The following is a 25264-nucleotide window of genomic DNA, read 5'->3' as shown; positions in this document are numbered from 1 at the left end:
TACAGTTGTTTCTAAAGACAAGAAGGAGGGGCACAGGGCCAGGTGGGGATAGAAGGAAACAGAAGGAGACGACCCTCCCCGGTCCCCGCCTCCCTCCCCTGTCCCCAAGAGAAACGGGGAAAGCACTGCAGACACCATACCGGGCTGATGTGCATCTGGGCTCTCGCAGGGGACGTCGTCATAAATCACATCCTCTTCCAGGGCGGGGAAAGTGAACCGGTCGACTGCGAGGGAAGGGGGGAGACAGAGCACCGACACGGGCTGTGGCAGCCTGGCCAGAGGTGCTGCAGATGACATCAGGACTGCACCAGCTGGTGGCACGCAGCACCCTCCTTTCTGCCAGCCCAGTCCAGCCCTCAGCCTTGCCAGCTGCTCTCAGGGGATGCTGGCTCCCCCGTTTCTCCCCGCCCCCCACCTCCTCCAAGGCGCCCACCTGGCTCCCTGCTGCCCACAGGCCTGCCCATCTGGCTAATGGACAGCTTCTCCCGGCCCCTGCAGGGAGCACGAGGCAGTCCAGCACCTGTGCCCTCGCCCTAGCATCCTCAGTCACCCAGGACCCTGGGGCTAGCCCCTCATCACTGAGCAGTGCTAGGATTTGGAAAACCAGCCCCCACCCATGATGGGAGCCGGTCCTCGACCCACAGGCCTTCCAGGAAGAGGTCACAAGACCCACTGGTCTGTGATGCTTCCCTAGGTCCTGGGGCCCCTAGAGCCCTGTCAGAGCCCCCTCTTCCTCCCACACCAGCTCCCAGGCCTGCCCACCTCTCTCTAGGCCCCTAGTTCCCACCCTCAGACTTCCCGTCCTACAAGACCATGATAGCCTCCCAGCAGGCTCCACCCCTCCCCACCTGGTCTCCTACACTGCCCCCACCCCAGTGCAAGGGGACGGAAAGGCCAAGGCAGCCACATCACTGGCCTTCCTTCTGTGGCTTCCTATTTCCTTGAGAACCTTAAGCACGGCCTCTGAGGCCCTGAGGAGCTGCAGGGCCCGCAGCCACACCTCACCCCGTAATGCTCCCCCACACCCCACAGATGGTGCCCTTGCTGCTTCCCAGGAGCCAGGTGTCCTCCTGCCCTCAGGCCCTTGCACAAGCTGGCCCCTCTGTCTGGGACCCTCTTTCCCCCACCCCTACTGCCTCCTTCTCTATCTGCAGGGCTCATCTGGGCAGGCACCTTCCCATGGCAAAGTGTCTGGTTCTGTTAACAGAGGGACCTCATCCTGGTCCCCAGGGCATGAACACCACTGAGCCGCCCTGGCTTGTTGTGGGAGCTTTGTAAGTATTTGAGGAGCAGATGAAAAACTGGGTGTGTCAGCTGACCCTGGACCTCGGCTCTTGTGAGCAGTGGTTGGTCCTCCGGGGCCACAGCAGCCCCCAGTGAGGATGAACCCTGGGCTCACAGGAGCCCACATCAGCTCTCTTGGGTTAGGGAAGACTAGGATATCCCGGAGCTAGCTACCCAGGGTGGGTGGCGGGCCGGAGGGGAGACTTACTGCGACGGGAACTCTTCCGCTTCCAGCTGGAGTGCCGGGCCCCGGAGAAGGCTGCATCCGCTGCATCCCCATTGCTCACCCAGGCCGGCAACCTGCGGGCAAGAGACAGCACTGCAGAGGTGTTCAGAGGTGGCCCCTGGAAGCCTCTGGCAGCCCCTCACCTGGTCAGCAGGACATGATGGGCAAAAGTGGGCTGAGGGCCAGGCTACTGGGGAGACCCGAGGCGGAGGTGGCCTCAGACAAGCCCCCAGGGTCCTCAGCTTTAGAAGGCACGCACAAGGCTGGGCTAGCACTTCACAAGAGCATAAAGATCAACTGTGTACACAGCGATAACCACTTAGCACTCTCCGCAAGGGGGCTGTCTCGTCTCTCGCCAGTGCAGACTGAAAGGGAACCTCCATCTCTCCACTCTCCCACATACAACAGAAGGGGCAGGCTGGGGGATCCCTGCCTCTTACAAGAAACAAGGACTTGGCCGGGCACAGTGGCTCACACCTGTAATCACAGCACTTTGGGAGGCCCAGGCGGGTGGATCACTAGAGGTCAGGAGCTCAAGACCAGCCTGGCCAACATGGTGAAACTCCTTCTCTACTAAAAATACAAAAATTAGCCAGGCGTGGTGGTGCGCACCTGTAGCCCCAGCTACTCAGGAGGCTGATGCACAAGAATCACTTGAACCCAGAAGAGGGAGGTTGCAGTGAGCCAAGATAATGCCACTGTGCTCCAGCCTGGGTGACAAAACGACACTCCATCAGAAAAAAAAAAAGGAAAAAGAAACAAGGAATTGCAAAGCTTCAAAAGACTATACATGGGAGGTAGAGCTTAGTCCCTCACGCACACTTGAGGATGGGCTGGCCCAGTGAGTCCCTTCCACAGAGCAGACATGCAAATAGGAAACAGCAGAGAAGCCCAGCAGACACGTCCTGAACCAAGAGACCCAGGTGAGCATCTGTAGCGACACCACTCAGGTGCCATGTGTCCTGATATGACGTCATGAAATGGGTACTTCACCTCCGTGGTGTTTTTATCCAAAACCCATAACCCCAGTCTAATCATGGAGAAAGCATCAGACAAAGCCAGAGTGGGGAACATTGTGTAATGTAAGGGAATACCTGGCATTACTCCTCAAGACTTTTTTTTTTTTTTTTTTTTTGAGACAGAGTCTTGCTCTGTCACCCAGGCTTCAGGGCAGTAGTGCAATCTTGACTCACTGCAACCTCTGCCTCCCAGGTTCAAGCAATCCTCCCACCTCAGTCTCCCGAGTAGCTGGAATTACAGGCACGCGCCACCACACCCAGCTAATTTTTGCACTTTTGGTAGAGACTGGGTTTCACCATGTTGGCCAGGCTGGTCTCGAACTCCTGACCTCAAGTGATCCACCCACCTCAGCCTACCAAAGTGCTGGGATTACAGGCGTGAGCCGCCGTGCCTGAACATCACTCCTCAATAGTCTCAAGGTCACAGAAATCAAGGAAAGACCGAGAAACTGCCGCGGGCCGGAGAGGGCTACAGAGACATGACAGTGAAGTGCGATGTGGGATCCTGGATTGGATCGTGGGTCAAAAAATGAACATAAGTGGGAAAACTGACGAAATCCACACAAAGTCTGTTTAGTCAATGGTAATGTGCCAACGTAGGTCTCAGCTTTGACAACTGTGCCAAGGCCGTGTGAGATGCTCATAGCAGGGAAGCTGGATGAGGGTTATGTGGAGCTCTATGTACCATCTTCAGAACATCTCTGAAAATCTACAGCTATTCTAACGTGAATTTTTTTTAAGTCCAGGTTCAAAAAAATAAAATAAAACAAAGATCAAAGACCACTTATGCCAACTGAGAGGGCAGAGGCCTTAGACTGTGAAGAGAGCAGCGCCATTGCCAAAGAATCAACTTGAACTTCCTGGCACCCGAGCCCTTAGCAGATGAAAAGCAGGACAGTGCAGGGGAAGAGGGAGGGGAGGAGGCTGCGAGGAGGGATCTCCGCTGTTGAGCACCTTCTGTGAGCCAGGCCCTCTGCCTCACCTTCCCAGCACCAAATGGGATCCTGGCATCTTCTGTATTCTGCAGGCAAGTAGAGGAACCGGCCCAAGATCACTCTGCCAGGGAGTGGCAGGGCTAGACCATGAGGCCAGCTTGCCTGGCTCCCAAGCTGAGCTCTGAATACCACCCTCCACTGCCTCTCAGATAATAAGCAGAGTGATGGTGGTGGCGAGAATTTTCCCGCCTGTCCTATCCGGTGCAGCAGCCGCCAGCCACACGGCTATTGAACACCTGACATGTGGCTAGTGGGACTAAGGAACATAATTTTTAATTCTATTTGATTTCAAGTAATTTAATTTTAAATAGCTACACATGACTAGTGGCCACTGGACTGGGTGGTACAGGTCTAAGTCACCTGCCCTATTAGAGGAGCAAGTGTCAGCTCACAGCCAGAAGTCAGCAGTGTCACCCTAGGGCAAGGAAGGCAGCACATTCAGTCCTGGGGAAACACTTTTCACCAGTGACAGGAAGTAAAGGCCAAGAGAGGACAGGGCTGCTCTGGACCAGGAAGGTGGGTGATGGGCTGATGGGAGCCACCTGAACCCCGATTTCTACAGCTGAGTCGCCACCTCCTCAACACAGAAACATCCTGAAGGCGCCGCATCAGTTGCTCAGAATTATTCAGATGGAACCAAACTGTTCCAGCTGGAACAGACATGAGCTTGGAAGAGTTTGGCTGGACAGTCTCCCGGCCACAGGTCCTCTTTGCTCTGATATGTGACCATGACAAACAGTGACCGTTACAAAGCATCCACTATGCACTGCTTGCTCTGCTTTACATGTAATTGCACGTTTAATTTCTTTTTTTTTTTTTTTTGACAGTCTCACTGGTCACTCAGACTGGAGTGCAGTGGCATGATCTCAGCTCACTGCAACCTCTACCTCCTCGATTTAAGCAATTCTCCCATCTCAGCCCCGAGTAGCTGGGACTACAGGCATGCGCCACTACGCCCAGCTAATTTTTGTATTTTAGTAGAGACAGGGTTTTGCCATGTTAGCCAGGCTGGTCTCAAACTCCTGACCTCAGGTCATCTGCCCACCTTGGCCTCCCACAGTGCTGGGAGTGAGCCAACAAGCCCAGCCTGCACATTTAATTTCGCAGGAACACACCGGAGGCGGGTGTTGTTACCCACATTCACAGTGGGGAAACAGCCTCACAAAGGTTCAATTACTTACCCAAAAATCACTCAGCTAATGAGTGGGAGCTGGGATCTTAGACTATGTCTACCTGCAAAGCTTCTATTGTTTCAACCAGACCACCTGGAAGTAGAGGACCTGCATGTAGACATTCGCCTACATCACAGGCTTGCTGTGGCATACGGTCACCTCAACTCTTGCCTGTTTAGCCACCACTTTATAAAAAGAAAGAGAGCAGTAGCCCTCGGCACACTCAGAGGCGTAAGTTCAAGTCTCCAACTGCTGTGGTGTGAATGTCTGTGTTCCCCTGACAAAAAAAAGTCCATGTGTTCAAATCCTCACCCCCAAGGTGGTAGTATCAGGCGGTGGGGTCTTTGGAGAGGTGATTAGGTCTTAAGAGCACAGCCCCCATGGGTGGGATTACTGCCCATATAGAAGAGGCTCTAGAGAGCTCCTCTGCCCTTTCCACCACGTAAGGACCCAGTGAGAAGGCGCCATCTATGATCAGGAAACAAGCCCTCATCAGACACTAATCTGCTGGCGCCCTCATCTTGGACCTCCCAGCCTTGAGAACTGTGAGAAATAAGTTTCTCTTAGGCAGGACATGGTAGCTCACGCCTGTAATCCCAGAACTATGGAAGGTTAAAGGTTAAGGTGGGTGGATCACTTGAGGACAGGAGTTTGAGACCAGCCTGGCCAATATGGTGAAACCCTGTCTCTACCAAAAATACAAAAATTAGCCAGGCATGGTGGTACGTGCCTGTAATCCCAGTCCTCCTGGCTGCACCTTATCAAAACCCAGTGAGCGACCAGCCCAGGTACTGGCTCTGGTGTCCTGGTCTGGGGAATGGGGGTCTGCACAGCATAGAGAGGTCACTTCATGCCCACCCCCACTGCCCAAGTCACCTGGCCAGCAAGTGGCACAGCGGCAGTTTGAACCCCGGAGATCTGCCTGCAAAGCCTTGCTCTCAGGACCACCTCCACTGCCCCGCTAGACTGGAGCAGGTGTTCCTGGGGCCAATGAGATGGGGAAAGGGTTTCCCAGGCAGGGGAAGAGGAATAAAGTTGGAGGAGCAGGGACATGAGCAAAGTTCCAGTTCAAGACACGCATGTAAGGAAGGCACAGCAAGAAATAAGGCTGGGGGTGCCTCCCGTAACCGTGACCCTCCCTGCTGCCTGCCAAGGCCGCAGACCCACCCTGTAACCACCCGGAGCAGCCTCTCCCAGCCGCTGTCCGTGGAAGCCACACAGGGCTTCAGTGTCTAATTCTCCCAGTGAACAAACACTCCTTCAGGGGCCTCCGGGTCATGAAAGAGCCATAAAAACCAATAAGAGGCAATTATCTCACCCTTATCTGAGCTTCCCGCTCTCCTAATGCCTCTCAGCTTGCAAATGAGAGTAAGGCCAGCAACCTGAATGCAAAGGAAAGAAGCTGAATCCATGGAGAGGGGCGCCAGATGGGGAGGAAACGGCAGACAGACGCAGAGGCAAGGGAGAGAGGAAAGGACCCCTCCCAGCACCCGCAAGCAGCAACCTACATTGCTGGCAGAGGAGTTCAAGTCCACCAGAAGGCCACCAGGCGCGTTTCTGGTCCACAGAGCTCCAAGCACCTTTGTGCCCCACCTCTTCTCTCTCCAAAGAGCAGCAGGGCAGGGAAGTGTAGGTCCCTGTGTGCCACCATGCCCGTCTCCTTTTTTTTGTATTTTTAGTTGAGACAGGGTTTCATCATGTTGGCCAGGCTGGTCTTGAACTCCTGACCTCAGGTGACCCACCTGCCTCGGATCCGTCTAATACTCCCAAAGTACTGGGATTATAGGTGTGAGCCACCACGCCAGGCCCCCAGCCTATTTTAAAGATAAGAAGCCCCACTCCAGAGAATGGCACCCGCCACCCCAGCAGGGGCTGGTACAGGCCCTAGTTTCTCAGTGAACCTCCAAGGGTCCCTTCCCAGAGGCTGCCCCATGTGGGTGGTCGGGGAGGAGACCCCCAACACCAGAACAAGTAAGGATTCCTGGCCAGCGGGGTCTGCACGCACAGGCATTCTGGGGCCCTCGCCAGGACAAGGCATAACAAATATGAGAAAGGAAAGAATTTCACCTTTGGGGATGGGACTAGAAAGGACTGGAATGACATTTGCCTTATAAGGCCTCAAGGAAAACCCAAGCTGCAGCACAGGGAGGGACAGGACAGGAGAGTCTGCGTAGGACAGCCCCACACAGTGTCACCGCCCACCTCGGAAACTCCCCCCAGCATGATGGCCTGATCAAGAGATCAAGAGACACGAAGGAAAGGGAATAACACGCAGCCCAGGTTCAGCCTCCTGCCGGGTCTCTGTCGGCCCTGGCCACTTTACCTGATTGTACAGCATGTCAAAGCTGAGGACCTTAGAGGGCATCTGGCTTGGCTGCCCACTAGAGTCAGCAGGGCGCCCCTAGAAGATATGGGTGCCAGGGCCCCTGCCCTAGAGACTCTGACTGTTGCTCAGGGGTAAGCTCCCTGCAGGCTCCAGCATGCAGGCAGGGTTGAGAACCAGGGCTCCCAGGCGTGATGGGGGAAGAAGCAAACGCTCCGGGGCCATGACCTGGGATAAGTCTGTGGCTCGGCCACTTGGCTGTGTGCACCGGGACAAGTTACTGAATGTGGACCAGGGTGAAGTATCAGTCCTACTTCCAGCTGTGAGGATTCAGTGAGATGATGCAGATAAAGCACTTAGCATTTCTCTATGCCTCAGTCTCCACATCTGTAAAATGAGGTAATGCTACCTCCCTCACAGGGTTCTCGTATGGAGTAAATAAAGGCGGCATGTAAATCTCCCAGCACAGGGGCTGGCATGTGGTACTGCCTCGTGTGCGCTGCTTCCCTGCCCTCTCCTTCCCTCCACCCTTCCTCCAGGCACGGGGTCCCTCACCTACATGTGTTCCCTCTTCCCTCTGTGGCCCCCCATCCTGCGCACAGAGGGCTTCCAGGACCCAGTGTGTCTGTCCTGTGCCACCCCACACATGGTCACAGATCCCCTTACTGGATGAGCCGAGAGCAGTGAGAAGCCCCCCAGGGGAAGTCTCAGAGCGGCCCTCAGGTGGCATCATATCACAGACCTCAGCAGGGAGCGAGCTTCGAGGCTTCTGGGGAACCATCTCTGTACAGCTGGCCCCCCACACGCATGCTGGGCCAAAGCCCGGCCTCTGGCCTCCTGCCCTGTGGCATATGCACCTCCTCCCTGACATCTTAGGGGCCCCAAGGCTCAGTCAGACATGGAGAGGCCCTGCACCCCCGGCAAGAATGTATTAAGAGCCATAGGGGGCCGGGCGCGGTGGCTCAAGCCTGTAATCCCAGCACTTTGGGAGGCCGAGACGGGCGGATCACAAGGTCAGGAGATCGAGACCATCCTGGCTAACACAGTGAAACCCCGTCTCTACTAAAAAATACAAAAAACTAGCCGGGCGAGGTGGTGGGCGCCTGTAGTCCCAGCTACTCAGGAGGCTGAGGCAGAAGAATGGCGTAAATCCGGGAGGCGGAGCTTGCAGTGAGCCGAGATCCGGCCACTGCACTCCAGCCTGGGCGACAGAGCGAGACTCCGCCTCAAAAAAAAAAAAAAAAAAAAAAAGAGCCATAGGGATTGTTGCAGAACAATACAAGTTCCCCTGGGGAAATGCTCATGATATGTAATTAGCTTAAAAAAAAAAAAAAAAAAAAAGCAAGGTGAGCCATGAAACAGCATGTGCAATAAAACCACAGTTCTGTAAAAAATGTTTTGCATACTTGTATACATGCCTAGCAAAGATGCTGGACAGAAACACACCATGGTAGGATTAAAAGTTGCTTTTAGTATATCATTTTCCATACTTTCTAATTTTTCTACAACAAAGATGTATTTTTTTTAAAAGGAAGAGAGAGAGGGAGGTGGGGAAGAGATGGACTAATGAGCATCTCAGGTAATGCTAAGCAATGCATCAGCAGGGAGGGGTCCCTTGTGCCTGGAGTCTGCCCCAGACAGATCTGCACTCTTTGGGGACAGTGACAATGGGCAGCTCACCAAGTAAGCACCTAATCTCTCACATCTCATTTCATCCCCACCAACAGTGCCATCCAGTGAGTCTTATCACCCCACTTTACAGAGATTAGAAACTGAGGGGGCCGGGTACGGTGGCTCATGCCTATAATCCTAGCACTTTGGGAAGCCAAGGCAGGCAGATCACTTGAAGTCAGGAGTTTGAACCAGCCTGTCCATGGTGAAACCCTGTTTCTACTAAAAATTCAAAAAAAAAATTAGCTGGGCACGGTGGTGGGTGCCTGTAATCCCAGCCACTCGGAATGCCAAGGCAGGAGAATCGCTTGAACCCAGAGGGCAAAGCAGAGGTTAGAGTGAGCTGAGATCACGCCACTGCACTCCAGCCTGGGCGACAGAGACTCAAAAAAAAAAGAAAGAAAAGAAAAGAAAAGAAACTGAGGGTTAGGCAGAGAAGCCAAAGAGCACATCCTGGGTCATGCAGCTAACGTGTAGGGCAGGCGGGATCCAAACCAGCTCTGTGTGGGAGACGGTAGCACCAGAGGGGTTAGACGACAGGTTCTGGAAGCCAGCTGGCGTTATCTCTGGCTCTGCCCATCTTTCTCTGTGATCTTGGGCTGATGTCATGTCCTCTCTGTGCCAGTTCCCACATCTCTAGAATGCAGATTATATCAGCGCCTGTCCTGTGAGAGTGTTGCAAGGATGAATGGCACTGGGGAGGGAAAGCTCTCAGAGCCCAGCATGTAAGAAGTGCTGGGTACATCCAGGCCATTATGATCTGGCCCTAGAGCCAAACACACACAGGCACGTAAAAATAACACGGCTGGCAGAGCACGTCGGCCCCCATCGCAGTCACTCAGTAAAGAGGTGCTGGGTGGAAGGACAGGAAGACGCAAGGGAAGGGCAGGGGAATCCCAGCCAGTCAGCAGAGCACCATCCTAGATGCACAGAGAGGGCCATAGAGGAAGAGCAAACAGAGCCCCTGGCCTGAGGCTTTGAGCCCAAGCACCACGCCTGCCAGCCCAGCCCCACAGACAAGTGATGCCCTCTCCCGGGTCAGCAAAATGGCACCCACGATAATTTCCTCTTCCGGGGCTGTCGTGTTCATTTCCTATGGCTGCTGTAACAGGTGACCATGAACTTAGTGACCTACAACACAAATCTATTCTCACAGGTGTGGAGGTCAGCAGGCCATCAACGGGTTTGCAGATTTAAAAGCAAGGTTTCAGTGGGGCGGCTCCCGGGGAGAAGCCATCCCCTATCTTTTCCAGCCTCGAGAAGCCACCTGAATTCCTTGGTCACAATCCCGTCCTCCATTTCCAAGGCCAGCAACGTGGCATCTTCCCACCTCTCTCTGACTCTGGCCCTCCTGCCTCCCTCTTGTCACAACCTTTGTGGTGACACTGGGCCCACGGATAACCCAGGGTCATCTCCCCATCTCAAAATCCCTCACTTAATCACATCTGCCAAGTCCCTTTGCCACGCAATGTCACAGATTCGCAGGTGCTGGGGATGTGGACGGGGAAATCTCCAAGGGGTGGAAGGGCCGTGATTCTGCCTCCCAGTTGTAAGAATCAAAATAAGATGTAAACTGTAAAGTCCGTGCACATGTAGGTTGTTAGTATTGTTGCACCATCTCTGTGCCAGGCACCGGGATAAAAAATGGTGAGGCAGAGTCCTACCGCTGCAGGGATACAGGGAGGGACGTCACAGGATTCCTCGAAGGCATATTTATACCATGAAGAGATGCGCCAACCAGGTACCCTGCATGTGCCTTTTTCAACGAAGAGTCTGTGTGCGTCCTCAAAGAGCCTGGGATCCAAAGGTCCTGGCTCTGATTGGAAACTGGGAGCCCTTGTTTCCACTCTCGGAGGAGGAAAAGAAGGAAAGAAAACGCAAAAACCAGCTTTTCCAATTTAGGATTTGGCAAGGGACCTTCAGAGAAAGATTTTTAATGGAAAGAAGGACCTGGTCCCCACAGCCCTCCCATGAGGGACTCCATGGGCAGAAAGCCGGTATCTGCCAGGCCTCACGTCCCACATGGACCCTGTGGGACAGGACACAGGAGGCTCAAATGCTCTGGATTTGGGAAACAGCGCATGTAAGGAGAATTCCAGGATTCCAAGCAACTCCAGACTAGGTCTGCGGCAATCTGGAAAACCTTGAAGATTTCCTCCGGCCTTGCTGACCTGCCCTTCCCAAGAGCCCCTATGTCCCCCACACCCAGCAGTCTCAGAAGGCACAGGCCACCAGTGCCCTGTTTCCATCCTGTGCCAACACTGCTTCATTGAGCCTGGTCTCCTCTTGGCCTGATCCTCTCAGTCCCTGGTACCTCCAGGGAGGATGGGTCTCCCTGTCCTCTCCCAAAATCCGGTTGCCCCATCTCTTCCCCTGGCTCCAGGCTCCAGTGACAGACACTGGCCAATAGGCAGTACATTCATCTTACCCAGAAAAGCCCAGGAAGGGATAGGCCAGGTACCTTTAGGGAGCCCATGAGAATCCCTGCGACCAGGGCCAGGAGCCAAAACGCTGACCCACAGAAAAGTGTGGAGGTCACAGGGGGATAAAGGCAAAACTAAACAGGAAAAGCAAACAACTCCAGAGGGGGCCGGAGTCCATGGGGCTATTGCACTCAGAGGCGAGGGGTGCAGGCCTGAGTCCAGGAAAAACACAGGAAGCCAGCGATCTGCGGCGCTCACGTTTCCCGGGCACTGCTGGGTACTCAGGGCTACTCTTTCAACCATGACTTCCCCAGCGAGAGCTCAGGGTGGACATGAGTGTACGTGCTTCAGAATCCACCAGGAGAAGCAAACCCTGCAGGCCTCAGCAGACAGCTTTGAGGGCAGACAGGCCTAGTCCCAGCCCTGCCATTTACTAGCTCCATGAGATTTGGGTAAATCACTTCAGTTCGCCAAGCCTCAGCTGCTCGTCTGTGAAATGGACATATTCAATAGTCCCCGTCTTCTAGGGCTCCTAGGGGTATAACTAATAAGATAATATGGGCCAGATGCAGTGGTTCATGTCTGTAATTCCAGCACTTTGGGAGACCAAGGCGGGAGGATTGCTTGAGCCCAGGAGTTCAAGACCAGCCTGGGCAACAGAGTGAGACCTCCATCTCTACAAAAAAATATGAAAATTAGCCTGGGCACGGTGGCTCACACCTATAATCTCTGCACTTTGGGAGGCCAAGGTAGGTGGATCACCTGAGGTCAGGAGCTCGAGACCAGCCTGGCCAACATGATGAAACCCCGTCTCTACTAAAAATATAAAAAATTAGTTCGGCATGGTGGCACATGCCTATAATCCCAGCTACTCAGGAGGCTGAGGCAGGAGAATTGCTTGAACCCAGGAGGCAAAGGTTGCAGTGAGCCGAGATGGCGCCACTGCACTCGAGCCTGGGCAACAAGAGCAAAACTGTCTCAGAAAAAAAAAAAAAAAAATTAGCCAGGCATGGTGGCACATGCCTGTAATCCCAGCTTCTCGGGAGGCTAAGGCAGGAGCATCACTCAAGCCTGAAAGGTCGAGGCTACAGTGAGCTGTGATCACACCACTGCACTCTAGCCTGGGCAACAGAGTGAGACCCTGTCTCAAACAACAGCAAAAAGAGATAATGTACATAGAGCACTTAGCACAGCCTGTGGCTCAGCACAGTACCATCAACACCAGTGAGGTCAGGTGACTCTAGCTATGTGGCCTTGGGCCACGCAACCACTCCTGCTTCCCTTCCCTGGCCTCAGTCTTGGCCCCTGCAGGTGCCAGAGTCAGAATCCAATAGAAACCCTACTGACATGCCATTTGTTTGGAGGTTGGGGGTGGGCTGGTATTTTTTGATAGGTTTTGTTCGTTTTTGAGACAGAATCTCACTTTGTCACACAGGCTGGAGTGAAATGGTGCAATCTCGCCTCACTGCAACCTCCACCTCACAGGTTCAAGCGATTCTCCTGCCTCAGCCTCCCCAGTAGCTGGAATAACAGGCACCCGCCACCAGGCCCGGCTAATTTTTGTATTTTTAGTAGAGATGGGGTTTCACCATGTTGTCCAGGCTGGGTCTTGAACTCCTGACCTCAGTGGTCCACCCACCTTGACCTCCCAAAATGCTGGGATTACAGGCGTGAGCCACTTCACCCGGCCTGACATGCTGTTAGTTTTCTCCTTGCTTCCACGGGGACACAGACCCTCTTGTCCTTCTGTCCATCATTCATTCAACAAGGACATCTTTGGTACTCAGCCCGTGCCTGCCACTGTGCTAAGCCATGAGGTTCGGCAGCAAACAAAACATCCCCCTCCAAAAAACCAAAAAGTCCCTGTCGCCATAGAGGTAACTGCTGGTGAAGAGACCAGCACACCCCTCTTCCCTCACAAGATCTCCATGCTGGCGGAGCGAAGAGGAGGCTCTGTTTGCTCTGCTCTCATGTCAAGGGAAGGGACCTCACCAGGAATCACGCACCGGGCACTGCCGCGCAAGGCTCCCCACGAGGGACCTATGGAACATTCCACCAACTGCTTAGACGCCACTCTCCCAAGAGCTCAGAGATCATCTCTGAGTGGGCAAAAATCTTACCTCAAAAAATGGACACACAATCAGATCATTCCTATGAAGCCAGCCACACCCTCTCATCAGGGACCAGGGCATGAGCTCCTAGAGACGCGGAAGCACGGTGGCCAAGCGCCTGGCCTCCGTGTCAGAGGGGCCTTGGCCTCTGTTCTGAATGAGCATGTACTTATCTACATGGAACCCTGGGCACATCACCTACCTCCTGGGGTCTCCAGGAGGGTAGCTTGAAGGAAGCGAGTGTGCTGACCACCCTGTGTGCCAACCCTGTGCCTCTGCTCAGGGGCTTCCTCCGTGGGCACTCCCCCTGCCCCTCTGCCATCCTGAATGGAGAATTTCTACTCATTTGCTGAGCTAGGACCTGGCCCAGAAGTCTTCCCTGATGGCCCCACCCTTACTCCCCTCCAGTCAGTGTCCCAGCTCCCTGGACATCCGTCTCTGTCCCACTCTGACGCATCCGCATCTCCCACCAGACTGAGTTTCTCCGCAACCTCACCCCTGGCCCACCCGGGAGATTTAAATCCTTGGAAGATTGCAGCCACCACGGCCCTTCCCAGCCCAGGTGCAGGACGAATGGCTGCTGATTCATTTCAGGTCCCTAATCAGGGAGGAGAGGCTGGCCCCTAATTCTGACCTTAATTACATAGCAGCAAGCTCAGCAGAAACCCTCCCGGAGTCCACCCACTCTGGACAGCAAATGAGCACATGAAGGACTTCTCCTCCAGGGGCCTGGGCCTGCAACCTGCATCTCTGAAACCTCCCGCTGGGTGACACCTGCCTGAGAATCAGCCCCTCTTGCTCAGTTTGGGGCACCCCAGGAAGACAAAGCAAGGCTCAAACATGCCTCCCCTCACCAGGGTAGTCAGGATTTAAACTCGGGGTTCCAGATGCTTGGGCCATTCATTTGGAGCCTAGACCCCTCCACTGCTTAGGCAAGGAGGCTCTAAGCACCCGGTCCCGAGAGGCCTCAGCTCCCACCACCCCCAGTTGCCCAATTACCCTTCCAACCCAGACATGACTTGCAGAAGACAAAGAAGAACTGTGATAAAAAGCAAATGCCTTGATTAGGCACCTACCACGAGGCTGAGCATCTTACCCAATGGCCCATTTTTACAGATGAGAAAACCAAAGGGGGACTTGACTGACAAGAGGACCTATGGCCAGTGTGGGGGCCACAGACAAGATGCAGGCCCTCACCCCAACATCCAGGCTCCTAACCACTAGGCTACACTGCCTCTGACAGGCTTGCAGGCACCGAGGGCAGGGTCCCTGACAGCAACTGATATACGATTGGGAATATTAGCAAGACAAATGGTAACTGCAAAAATAATTACAGTGGGCTGCATCCCCCCACCCTCAAACACCCCCAGTACCCCCCGACTACACACACACACACACACACACACACACACACACACACACACACACTGAGCACCACACAGCTGTTCACTTCTTCAAGACGAACCCAACAGAGGGGGTGCTCTCATTGTTTCCCTTTCACCAGCGAACAGACTGACACTTGGAGAGTTTCTGTGACTCCTCCAAGGCTACACAGCTAGCAAGGGACAGAGGCAGGGTTTGGAGCCAGGCCTGCCTCCTGCGGTTTCAGAGGCTTGTGGGCAAAGTAAAGGAAAAAGTACCATGAGTTTCTGGAACTGACCTCTTCCCCCAGGGCACAGGGCCTCAATGAAATGCTTTCCTCCTTAGTTAAAGACCAGTCGGGTCCTCTGGGCCTCAGCTCCACCCCATCCCCACCCCCTGCCCGGTGTCTCCCCGTTTCCAACCGCCAAAGCAAAGGAGCCAGGTTCACTTACTCTGTGCTGGGTGGAGCAGCCGCTGGGTCTGGGTCTGCAAAAGAGGAGCAGACAGAGAGCCTGTCAGGCCAGAGGCTGGCCCCAAGCACTCAGGCCTTCCCCGCCCCTTTCCCAGCCTCCCCAGGGGCGCCACAGACAGGGCCTGGCCAGCCTGGGTGCCTGCTGAGCCCCGCCTCCCTCCCCCAGCCCTGGCTCAGTCATCGGCTCCCCTACCTGGCCTGCACCACCCCCACCCACCCCACAGCCCACTTCCCAACTCCAGCCAGAACTCGTGGCAGCCGCCCCGCCTGTTCTGGGCCTGCCCTCCACCCCCAGCTGCTCCAGGAGTCCGCTGTCCCCAAGCCTACAGGAAGTTCCAGCTGGTCGGGTCCCCAGATTCTCTCTCGGATAACAGACTCTAAGAGCCCAGAAGCTGCCATTTAACACCAGCTCAGCAGGGCCCTCCTGCCCCCAGGGTTGCCAGCTCCCCAAGGCAGACAGGAGAGGGGACCTCTGGGAGGCTGCTCTTCTGGCTGGTGTGCATTCTTTAGGAGAAGCTGCAGGGAGGACTTCAGAGACACGAGCTCTGGGCAGCAACTGTCTCCAAAGCAAAACTCAGGCCAACCACTTCCATTTACAATGTGCCAAAGTGCACCAGATGTTGCAGGAATGCTAGGAATTTCAAATTCCCAAGGGAAGCCATAGACTGCAGCTTCTTCCCACTGGCTTTTCCCTTCCTGCTTTCTGGGGACAGCAGAGGGGCCACCAGGCATCCCTGAGAGCCTGGAGCTTCCGCCAGTTCTCTATGCTCCCTGTAGCCCCAGGACCGGAAGTTCCCAGAAACATCTTACCAGTGACAGGAATGGGGTCGAAGTGGATCAGCGGGGGGTCTGTGTCCCTCTTAGGAGCAAGGCTAGGGACTCCCAGGGCTGCGCTGGTGTCCTCTTCATCATCACTGTCGTCAAACTCAAAGGCCTCTCCTGGGTCGTCCTCCACCTCGGAGGAGGGGCCTGGGGCTCCTGGAACCAGCTGATCTCCTGGAAGAGAGGAGGAGTTGGCCAAGCTGCAGGATCTCCAAAGTTTGGTCAATGGAGAGATGGCTGGGGTAGATGGGCATGGGCTGAAACTGGGTGAGCACTTCAGGTCTGAGCCAGGGAATGAGAGCCATCAAACTCAAGCCACATGGCCCTACAGTGCTGGTAAGGCTGAGGGGAGGCGGTTGGGTTAGGTCTCTCAGCAAGTGGCAGTTGAGGGAGGGAAGGGAGTGTGCTCCCGGGGCGAGCCTGTGCACCTCAGTACTTCAGTGTATATCTTTCCTCTTCTTATTTCCTGTCTCCCTGTTTTGTGAGCAAGGGGTCTTTTTAAATGTGTGTGTATGCATGAGCACAAGCTTATTGTATGTTTCTGTGTTGATTTGTCTGTGTTTTGTGTGTGCAAACGAGCACAGACAGGTGCATCCTTCCCACTGCACTTTATTTGGTATGTGCAGCAGCATGAAACACAGCTGCCTAGGAATGCCTGGACTTGGAGGCAGCCTGCTTGCAGGTACTAGGGCACAGACTGGCTGGGGCAGGAGAAAGCATCGAGCTCCCAGCATGGAGGTCAGCTCGATAGGCCTCATCCCCTGCTTTTCCCCTCCTGGGGGACCCCCTTCATGACTATGAACTCCTGTCCTCCTCACGCACTAAAGCTCAACTCAAGCAGAGAGACCCTCCCCGCCTACCCTACTACAGGAGGTGTGGCCTCTCCTTCTCTGCCCCCGCCCCTTGTTTGTGCTCCCCACCAAGCTCGGATCCCTGAGAGTAGACATCTCGCCCGTCTGTCCCCTCTACTGTGGGTCCTGGACTGACCCAGACCAGGAGCTCAGCCGCTTTTGTTAAATGAGTTAAGGGATGAATTCTCTACCCTAGAGGGCACAAGAAGCCATTTCCAGCCATTTCACCACATGGAGCTTCCCCAGTCCTCTTCCTAGAAGACTTCTTTCCTAAACTCTGGGCTGAACGGAACCTCGGGAGTTCAGTAACTCCATCCCCTACCTTATGCAGACCCTCTGCAAAACCAACAGGCAGTTTGGTTCTGGTTTTAAACATCTGCCAATCCGACCGCCCTCAGCAGTCCTCTCGTGGCACATGCCACACAGCTTAGGCATGAGCTCTGTGCTCACATGGCCGTGTCTGAGCTCCCTGCTAGCTGTGTGGTTCTGAGCAAGTCACTTTGCCTCTCTGAATCTTGGTTTCCTCTGCAAACTGGAGAATAGAAACAGCACTTTCCCCACAAGGCTGACATGAACGTCCACTGAGGTGCAGCTTAGGGTTTCTCAGCCTTGGTACCACTGACATTTGGGACTGGATAATTCTTTTTGTGGGTGGGGAGGGGGCTGTCTTGTGCCCTGTAGGACGAATAGCAGCATCCCTACCTTCTACACCCTACAGGCCAGGGGGACCCTCCAGCTGTGACAACCAAAAATGTCTCCAGACATTGCCCTATGTCCCCCTGGAGGGCAAAAATTACCATTATCAGAACCACTGGGGTAGGTATAGCCCTCAGCACAGTGCCTGTATATGTAAGGATTATGACAATAACAGCTGTTGCAATTACTGTTCCCCTCCCAGCCTCAGATCCTTGAGGACAAACAGGATTTTCTAGTCCATGGGTCTGCAGACCCAGCCCTAGCAAATGCTCAATAAACATTAGATGGATGGATGAGTGATGGGTGAGGAGGTGGCTGGAACAGAGAGATGGACAGATGGGCCAGCAGATGAACAGATGGATGAATGGACATATCTGATTCCAACAGTCTCTTGGACTAGAAAAATCCAGTCACTCCCCTACAATGACCTGGAGGTTCCCAAAGCATAATATTTTGGGGGCAGATGTAGGAAACCCCTTCTTTAGCTGCTCAACTGCAATGGAAGCCCAGAGCACACCCTCCCTACCCAGAGTGAGAAGTACTCAACTTCCTCTGGGGCCGCGGAGGAGGAGACACAGCTGCTCCTCCTGGGACTTTGGGGATCCCACAGACCAGGTCAGCAGGGGTGGACTCTGGGCAGCGATGTGGCCTGTAGAGCCAACTCCTTCCCCAGGTGTCAAGAAACAAGACCTGAGAGAGCCTGAGCTGTGCCCCGGGCAGTTTCCTCATCCAGCTTCAGGATCACCTCCATTTACCCAAGACCCCAGAGACAGAGGCAAAGCAATGTGCCCACAGTCAGCAGCTAAGAGGATGGGATGGATTGAACCCAGCTCCATTCACCCTCCACACCCTTCTACTAAGCCCTCAGACATTCTGCCCTGCGCTGACATAAAGGGCTTGGGTGGGAGCTGGATCTGTGGTTTTCAGATGCAGTTCCCAACCCCTGGTAGCTCATAAGTTCAATCAGGGGATTCCCAATCAGGATTTCATTAGGTGTTTGGATTGCTTGTTTCAGATGTTTCTAAACATTGTATTCTAATATTAGTAAAATGATATGGGGTGTTCTTTTTGATATTATAATACCAAATAAAATACATTTGGTATTGAATTATTTCAGATGTTTAAAAAATAATGTATTGTGATACTAATGAATTCACCTTGGTATAATTTTGGTATTAGTTTTGTCACTTCTGTTTCAGTTACATATACACATTGGGTAGGGGTGTGTGTGTAGGTGTGTGGGGGTGTGTGTGGGTGTGTGGGGGCATGTGTGTGGGTGTGTGTGTGGGTGTATGTGGGGGGTGTGTGGGGGTATGTGTGTGGGTGTGTGGGTGTGTGTGGGGGGGGGATGTGGGTGTGTGGTGTGGGTGTGTGGGGGTGTCGGTGTGTGTGGGTGTGTGGGGGGTGTGTGGGGGCATGTGTGTGGGTGTGTGTGGGTGTGTGGGGGGGTGTGGGTGTGTGGTGTGGGTGTGTGGTGGTGTCAGTGTGTGTGGGTGTGTGTGTGGGGGTGTGTAGGTGTGTGTAGGTGTGTGTGGATGTATGTGGGTGTGTGGGTGTGTATGTACATGCACACGTACATATGTGCAAAGAATCTTCTGCTCATCCCTTGCTCCCTCCACTCCAGTCACATTGATCTCCTTCCTGTACCACAAATGTGCCAGGCAGTCCTGCCTCAGGACCTTTGCACTTGCAGCCCCAGGGCCTAGCACGTTCTTCCCGCGAGTATCTTCTCCTGCTCTCCTCTCTTTCAGGTCTTTACTGCACATCATCTCTCTGCATGCTGTGGCATCTCTACTGCACGCTGCCGCAGAGACCTGCTGAGACTCCCAGTTTGTCCTAACTACTTTACCTTTCTCTATGGCTGTTGTCAGCATATGATGCTATATGCTATTTATGTTGATGTCTCTCTCCTCTACTCAAATATAAGCTTCACGAGGGCAGGTATTTTTGTCTGTTTTGTTTGCTGTTGCATCCTCAGCATCTAGTGCAATGTCCAACATATAGTAGGCACATGATAAGCGTTTATGAAACACACACACACACACACACACGCACGCACCTCTGTTGTCATGTCTATGGGTGGCAATTTTCAAAGTTTAAAACACAGGCTGGGTGCTGTGGCTCACACCTGTAATCCCAGCACTTTGGGTTTGGGTGCCTGGGGCGGGAGGATGGCTTCAGTTCAAAAGCTTCTGACCAGCCCAGGTAACATGGTGAGACCTTGTCTCTACTAAAACTGAGACAATTAGCTGGGTGTGGTGGCATACACCTGTAGTCCCAGCTACTTGGGAGGCTGAGGTGGGGGGATCGTTTGAACCCAGGAGTTCAAGGCTGCAGCGAGCCATGATTGTGCCACTGCACCCCAGCCCGGGTGACAAAGCGAGACTCTGTCTCAAAAAAATAAACAAAAGTAAAAATGTTTAAATAATTTTTAAATCAGCTGGGTATGGTGGTGTGTGCCTGCAGTCTCAGCTACTCCAGAGGCTGAAGCAGGAGTTCAAGGCTACAGTGAGCCACGATCACACCATTGTACTCCAGCCTGGGTAACAGAGCAAAATCCTGTCTCAAAAAAATTTGCTTAAATTCTGGAATAAATGACCACAAAGTCCCCACCCACTATTTTGGGGGTACCAGATACAGGCTCATTCTGACTTATACAGGGCTTTCTTAGCCTCTCAGTGCCCCCCGGTCCTTGCCCGAGTGAATCTGCTGGGCAGGGAGTGGGGGTGGGGGTCTCCCTTTATAAGTGGATGGTGTCACTGCAGTGACTAAGGTTTTAGAGTCAGACCACCTGAGTTCAGCTCAGACTCCAGCTCACCCAGGTACCAGCTGGATGAGTGTTGGGTTATTTGACCCCCTCCCAGTTTCCTGATCTGTAAAATGAGGACAATAATAGCAACTACCTCACAGGGTTGTTGGGAGGATGGAATGAATGAACATAAATAAAGCACCTGGTGCAGGGTGTGTGCTCACCAAATGTTAGCTGTTCTTATGATGATGATTCTGCTTATCATTACCACCATCATTATATCATCACTGTCATATTATTACCACCATTATCACTGTTATTATTATGATTTCAGCCTTGTCATAGCCCAGTCCCTGCTGCTGGGTGAGAAGGGCAGTCCTCTCCAACTCATAGGCCAGGCCCAGCCTCAGGCAACCCTGCCCCCAGCCATGTCTAGGGACTCAGGTCACTTCTACACCTCCTTTTTTTTTTTTTTTTTTTTAAATGAAGCTCACTCTGTCACCCAGGCTGGAGGACAGTGGCATGATCACAGCTCACTGCAGCCTCGACCTCCTGGGCTCAAGTGATCCTCCCACCTCAGCCTCCCAGGTAGCTGGAACTATAGGTATGCCCCACCATGCCCAGCTAATTTTTCTTTTTTTTTTTTTGCATTTTTTTGTAGAGACAGGGCTTCACTGTGTTGTCCAGACTGGTCTCAAACTCCTGAGCTCAAGCAAGGCTTCCCAAAGTGCTAGGATTACAGGCATGAGCCACTGTACCTGGCCTACACCTCCCTGTAAGAGTACAAATAGCGGCTGGGCATGATGGTTCACGCCTGTAATCCCAGCACTTTGGGAGGCCGAGGCAGGCTGATCACGAGGTCAGGAGATCGAGACCATCTTGGCTAACATGGTGAAACCCCATCTCTACTAAAAATACAAAAAATTAGCCGGGCATGGTGGCGGGCACTTGTAAGTCCCAGCTACTTGGGAGGCTGAGGCAAGAGAATGGCGTGAACCCAGGAGGCGGAGCTTGCAGTGAGTCAAGATCGCGCCACTGCCCTCCAGCCTGGGTGAAAGAGCGAGACTCCATCTCAAAGAAAAAAAAAAAAGAGTACAAATAGCTTCAGTTACCCATGCATGCAGTGAGCAGCTCCCAGCATCCAGTGGGCAGGGAGAGGGAATGAGAGGTAAGACACAGTCCTGGGGTCCAGGGGTGGACTGTGAGCTCCCCTCTGGAGTTCACTGTGAGGCTGGCAGTACAGAACCAGCAGGAGAAAACCTAAAATCTCAGAGACTGAGACGGTGCCAAGAGGAAGGGGCTGGGGCTCTCTGGGGCTTCAGGAAGGGCTTCGAGGATGAGGCTGCCCTTGCACTGAGACTTAAAGGATGAGAAAAGGCCTGACAGGCTCCAACTAGAGCATGGATTCCAGGCAGAGGCCACAGCAAAGACAGAGAAGAAACACCAAGGGCCCCAGGGGCGCTGAAGATACACGCAAGGATGAAGAAAGTCACTAGACAGTTGACAAGGTGCGTGCAGGGATCCCCTACTCAGGAATTTGAATTTAGTTTGGGAAGGTAATGGGAAGCTCTCAGAGAATGAGAAAATGGTAAAGAGCTGGGTTCACCCAGATGATACTAGCCAGCAATATTAGAAAGAGCTGGAACAATAAATATTTGTCAAATGTTTGCTGAACAGAACAGAATTGACTTAGTCATAAATTTTTTTTCTCATTCCCCATGTTCAGGTTCAGGCCTCTTGGTGGGGAGGGGAAAGGGAACAGATGCCCACGGCAGCAGGGGCGGGATGGGGCAAGGCCATGGCCATGCATGCTGGGACCCAAGTCCCCGTTGTGAATTGGGAGGTGAGATGTGCTTGCCCCTAGGCCCCCTTCTATCCTCCCCCCAGGCAATCAGGCATTGCTCCTTATTAGAAGGAAAACTCAGGAGGCCCAGCCCAGCCCAGCCCAGCTGAGAGCTGCAGGAAGCCCTTCCTAACCGCCTGCACGGGTGGTGCAGCCAGAGCTAGTCACTCATGCCTCTGATGTTCCTGGACACACCGGGTCCTTGTGAGAACCAATACAAGCGAGTCCAGGAGGCGGGGGACCCTGGGAAGCCACCCATCGGAGAAGACAGAGAAGACAGATCTGCTGTGCTGCTCCCCAACCCCACCCCAGAAGAACCCCAAGGCTCAGGGAAGAGGAGATGCGTCATTTGGCTCTCCCAGGGGTGCGGGCACGTACTGTCTGTCCTGCCGACACCCACGATAATAAGCACTCCCATCCGTGAGCAATTGATTACCCCATGCCCATGCCTGACAGATATTTAAACCTTGCAACAGCCCGGGAGAGGGTGTCATCGTCCCCATGTTTACTGATGATGAAACTAAGCCACAGAGACAACATGTCACTTAACCAACCCTGCAGTCTAAGTGGCAGGGTCGGGATTCAAACTCAGATGGGGCTGATGACAAAGCCCTCACTCTTTACCATCTGCAATTCTGCTTCTCTCGTAGTGGTACAAGAGGACAGGAAGCTGCCGCCGTGGGTGAAACAGCCCTGGGCCCAGTTCCTCCCGGGCGGGGCCTGGATTCCACCTGCAGCATCTGAGGCCCCAGTGCCAGGATTGCCAAATGAAATACAGGACACAGACTTGAATTTCAGATAAACAACGAATAACTTTGTTAGTATAAGTATGTATTTTTCTTTTTTTTTTTCAAGACAGTCTTGTTCTGTCACCCAGGCTGGAGTGCAGTGGTGTGATTTCAGCTCACTGCAACCTCCATCTCCCAGGTTCAAGCAATTCTCCTGCCTCAGCCTCTCAAGTAGCTGAGATTACAAGTGCCACACCATACCCAGCTAATTTTGGTATTTTTGTACAGATGGGATTTCACCATGTTGGCCAGGATGGTCTCAAACTCATGACCTCAAGTGATCTGCCCGCCTCGGTCTCCCAAAGTGCTGGGATTACAGGCGTGAGATACCACGCCTGGCTGTATTTTTCTTTTACTTTCTCTTTTTTTCACTCAACATGGCAATGCTACTACTGTTCGATGGCCTGACCCTATGGTGCAACCCTCTCCCCCAACCTCAGTTCCTCACCCCTGATTTATAAGCTTCAGCCTGAGACCCCCATGTGTTCACCTCTCCAGGGGATCTCAGGGAGACAGGAAAAGGATTGACCCTTGCCCAGAACCTCCTCCGTGAGCAGAAAGTTACTTCTATTTTGTAGACAAGGAACATGAGGCAGAGGACGCGGCCCAGGCAGGGCCAGCAGCCAGCAGAGTGGACTTCCCACCCGGCGCCACGCCACTCCAGAGCAAGGCCCCCGCCGGCCCCTGCGGCCCCGTTCTAAGAAGGAATGAGAGGGACAGGAAGCCCTGGGTACAGTACCTATGGCAGGCTGTGGAGGAGGGTTGGAGGAAGCCATCAGACAAGGTCCAGCTCAGACCAGCACTGTCCCAGCTACACACCTGTGGAAAGAAGACCAGAAATTGCATTAGCTGGAGTCAGGGCTGCAGTTTCAGCCACGGAGACAAGTCACTGGCTCACAACCTGTGCTTCAGTCCGGTGGCTCTCAGACAGATATTTCTGGGCAGCCCTAGAAAGGCCCCAGCCTCCACCCTTCATAAATCATTAACCCATAGAAACACCAGCAGCTGTGCAGCCCAAATCCCTGCAGCCACAGACCTTCCTGTTGCCAGTGCCAAGGGACCTGCTGGGTGTCCCTCCTCATCCCCTCTAGCTTACAGGTGAAGCTCTGGCCCCAGAGTCCAGGGTCATGCTCAGTCCCCCACCTTCCAGGGATCAGATCATGCCTGACTGTCATAAATGGGGCTGGCTACTTCCTCCTCCTGGCTGCCCAGGAAGCACGGGCTCTGCTCCCTAAGGTCTGCCTGCTCCTGCCAGTCCCTTCCTGTGGCCCTGCTGAAGGCCACTCTCACTCTGCCTTTCCCTGTCCCGCCCCATGGGTTGACCAGCAGGCAGGAGGTAACCTGGCCTTGGCACATGAGTGTGAGGAAAGCAATGGCTCCAGAGGCCAATGGCGCAAGACAGGGACAGAATCCCAAATGCTCAGCGCGGAGGCACAGTTCCTCCTGCCCCAAGGTGGCACCGCCCTCCCCTCACAGTGGGAGATCACATAACCAAGAGGCCGACACCTCCGCCTCCAGTGAGCTTCCTGGGCCCTGGAGCCAACCCTGCCCCAGCTCCCTACTGTCACCTTCAATTGTGCGCTGGGGGCTGTCCTCCTAGACATCCTGTGGAGGAGGAAATGCACCCTGGAGGGAAAGCAGCCAGCCCTCTGGTCTAATCTGCCCAGGCCACAAACTGGCTGTGTTCCTGTTTTCGTTTCCATTCCTAAAGGCTTTATTTTTATTAAACTGCCTTACTAAACAAAAATGAAATGCAGGTTAATGGCAATATTAGTAATAGTAGACATTCTTGCATTGCCAACGACATCTCAGACATAATTTTAAGCTCTTTACAAATATTAACATCTATTAGTCCAAATTATAAATGAGAAAATGAGACCAAGAATGGTTAAGTAACTTGCCCAAGATCACAAAGGTAGGAAGAGCCAGGGTTCGAACCCAGGCCATGGGGCTCTGGAGTCTGTGCTCAGAAGCAGCCACTACACTCTAGCACCTTTCAAGACTCAAACGATACAACAGGTAGACAATGAAAAGTTAGTCTCCAGGCTGGGCGCGGTGGCTCACTCCTGTATCTCAGCACTTTGGGAGGCCAAGGTGGGCGGATCACGTCAGGTCAGGAGTTCGAGACCAGCCTGGCCAACATGGTGAAATTCCATCTCTACTAAAAATACAAAAATTAGCTGGGCGTGGTGGCACATGCCTTTAATCCCAGTTACTCAGTAGTCTGAGGCAGGAGAATCGCTTGAATGTGGGAGGCAGAGGTTACAGTGAGCCAAGACCGTGCCACCGTACTCCAGCACTCCAGTCTGGGAGACAGAGCAAGACTCTGTATGAAAAAATTAAAAAAAAAAAAAAAGTCTACCTCCCATCCTTGTTGCCCTAATCCCGCAGTCCCTCAGAAGAGATGACTGTTACCGACTTCTCAAGAATCCTTCCAGAACTTTCCCATGCATGGGC

General features: G+C 53.5%; 1 protein-coding gene across 3 annotated transcripts in view; it reads right to left on the bottom strand.

Moving 5' to 3' along the window:
- ARHGEF10L (Rho guanine nucleotide exchange factor 10 like) overlaps positions 1 to 25264 on the bottom strand; it is a 181895-nt gene that overhangs the window by 96150 nt on the left and 60481 nt on the right. Inside the window, exons 2-6 of one of the 3 annotated variants that reach the window (XM_025399555.1) lie at positions 23547 to 23626; positions 15869 to 16054; positions 15039 to 15072; positions 1493 to 1584; positions 141 to 224 (exon numbers count right to left, since the gene is read on the bottom strand). In XM_025399555.1, coding sequence (XP_025255340.1) covers positions 141 to 224; positions 1493 to 1584; positions 15039 to 15072; positions 15869 to 16054; positions 23547 to 23583 — 433 coding nt within the window. In that variant the 5' untranslated portion in view covers positions 23584 to 23626. Of the gene's footprint in view, positions 1 to 140; positions 334 to 1492; positions 1585 to 15038; positions 15149 to 15868; positions 16055 to 23546; positions 23627 to 25264 lie in introns of those variants that run through there. The other 2 variants (XM_025399565.1, XM_025399559.1) reach the window with 2 other exon arrangements.

This window comes from Theropithecus gelada, chromosome 1 (assembly GCF_003255815.1).
Source record: "Theropithecus gelada isolate Dixy chromosome 1, Tgel_1.0, whole genome shotgun sequence".
Taxonomy (NCBI): domain Eukaryota; kingdom Metazoa; phylum Chordata; class Mammalia; order Primates; family Cercopithecidae; genus Theropithecus; species Theropithecus gelada.
This window is presented reverse-complemented; position numbering and strand designations above follow the sequence as displayed.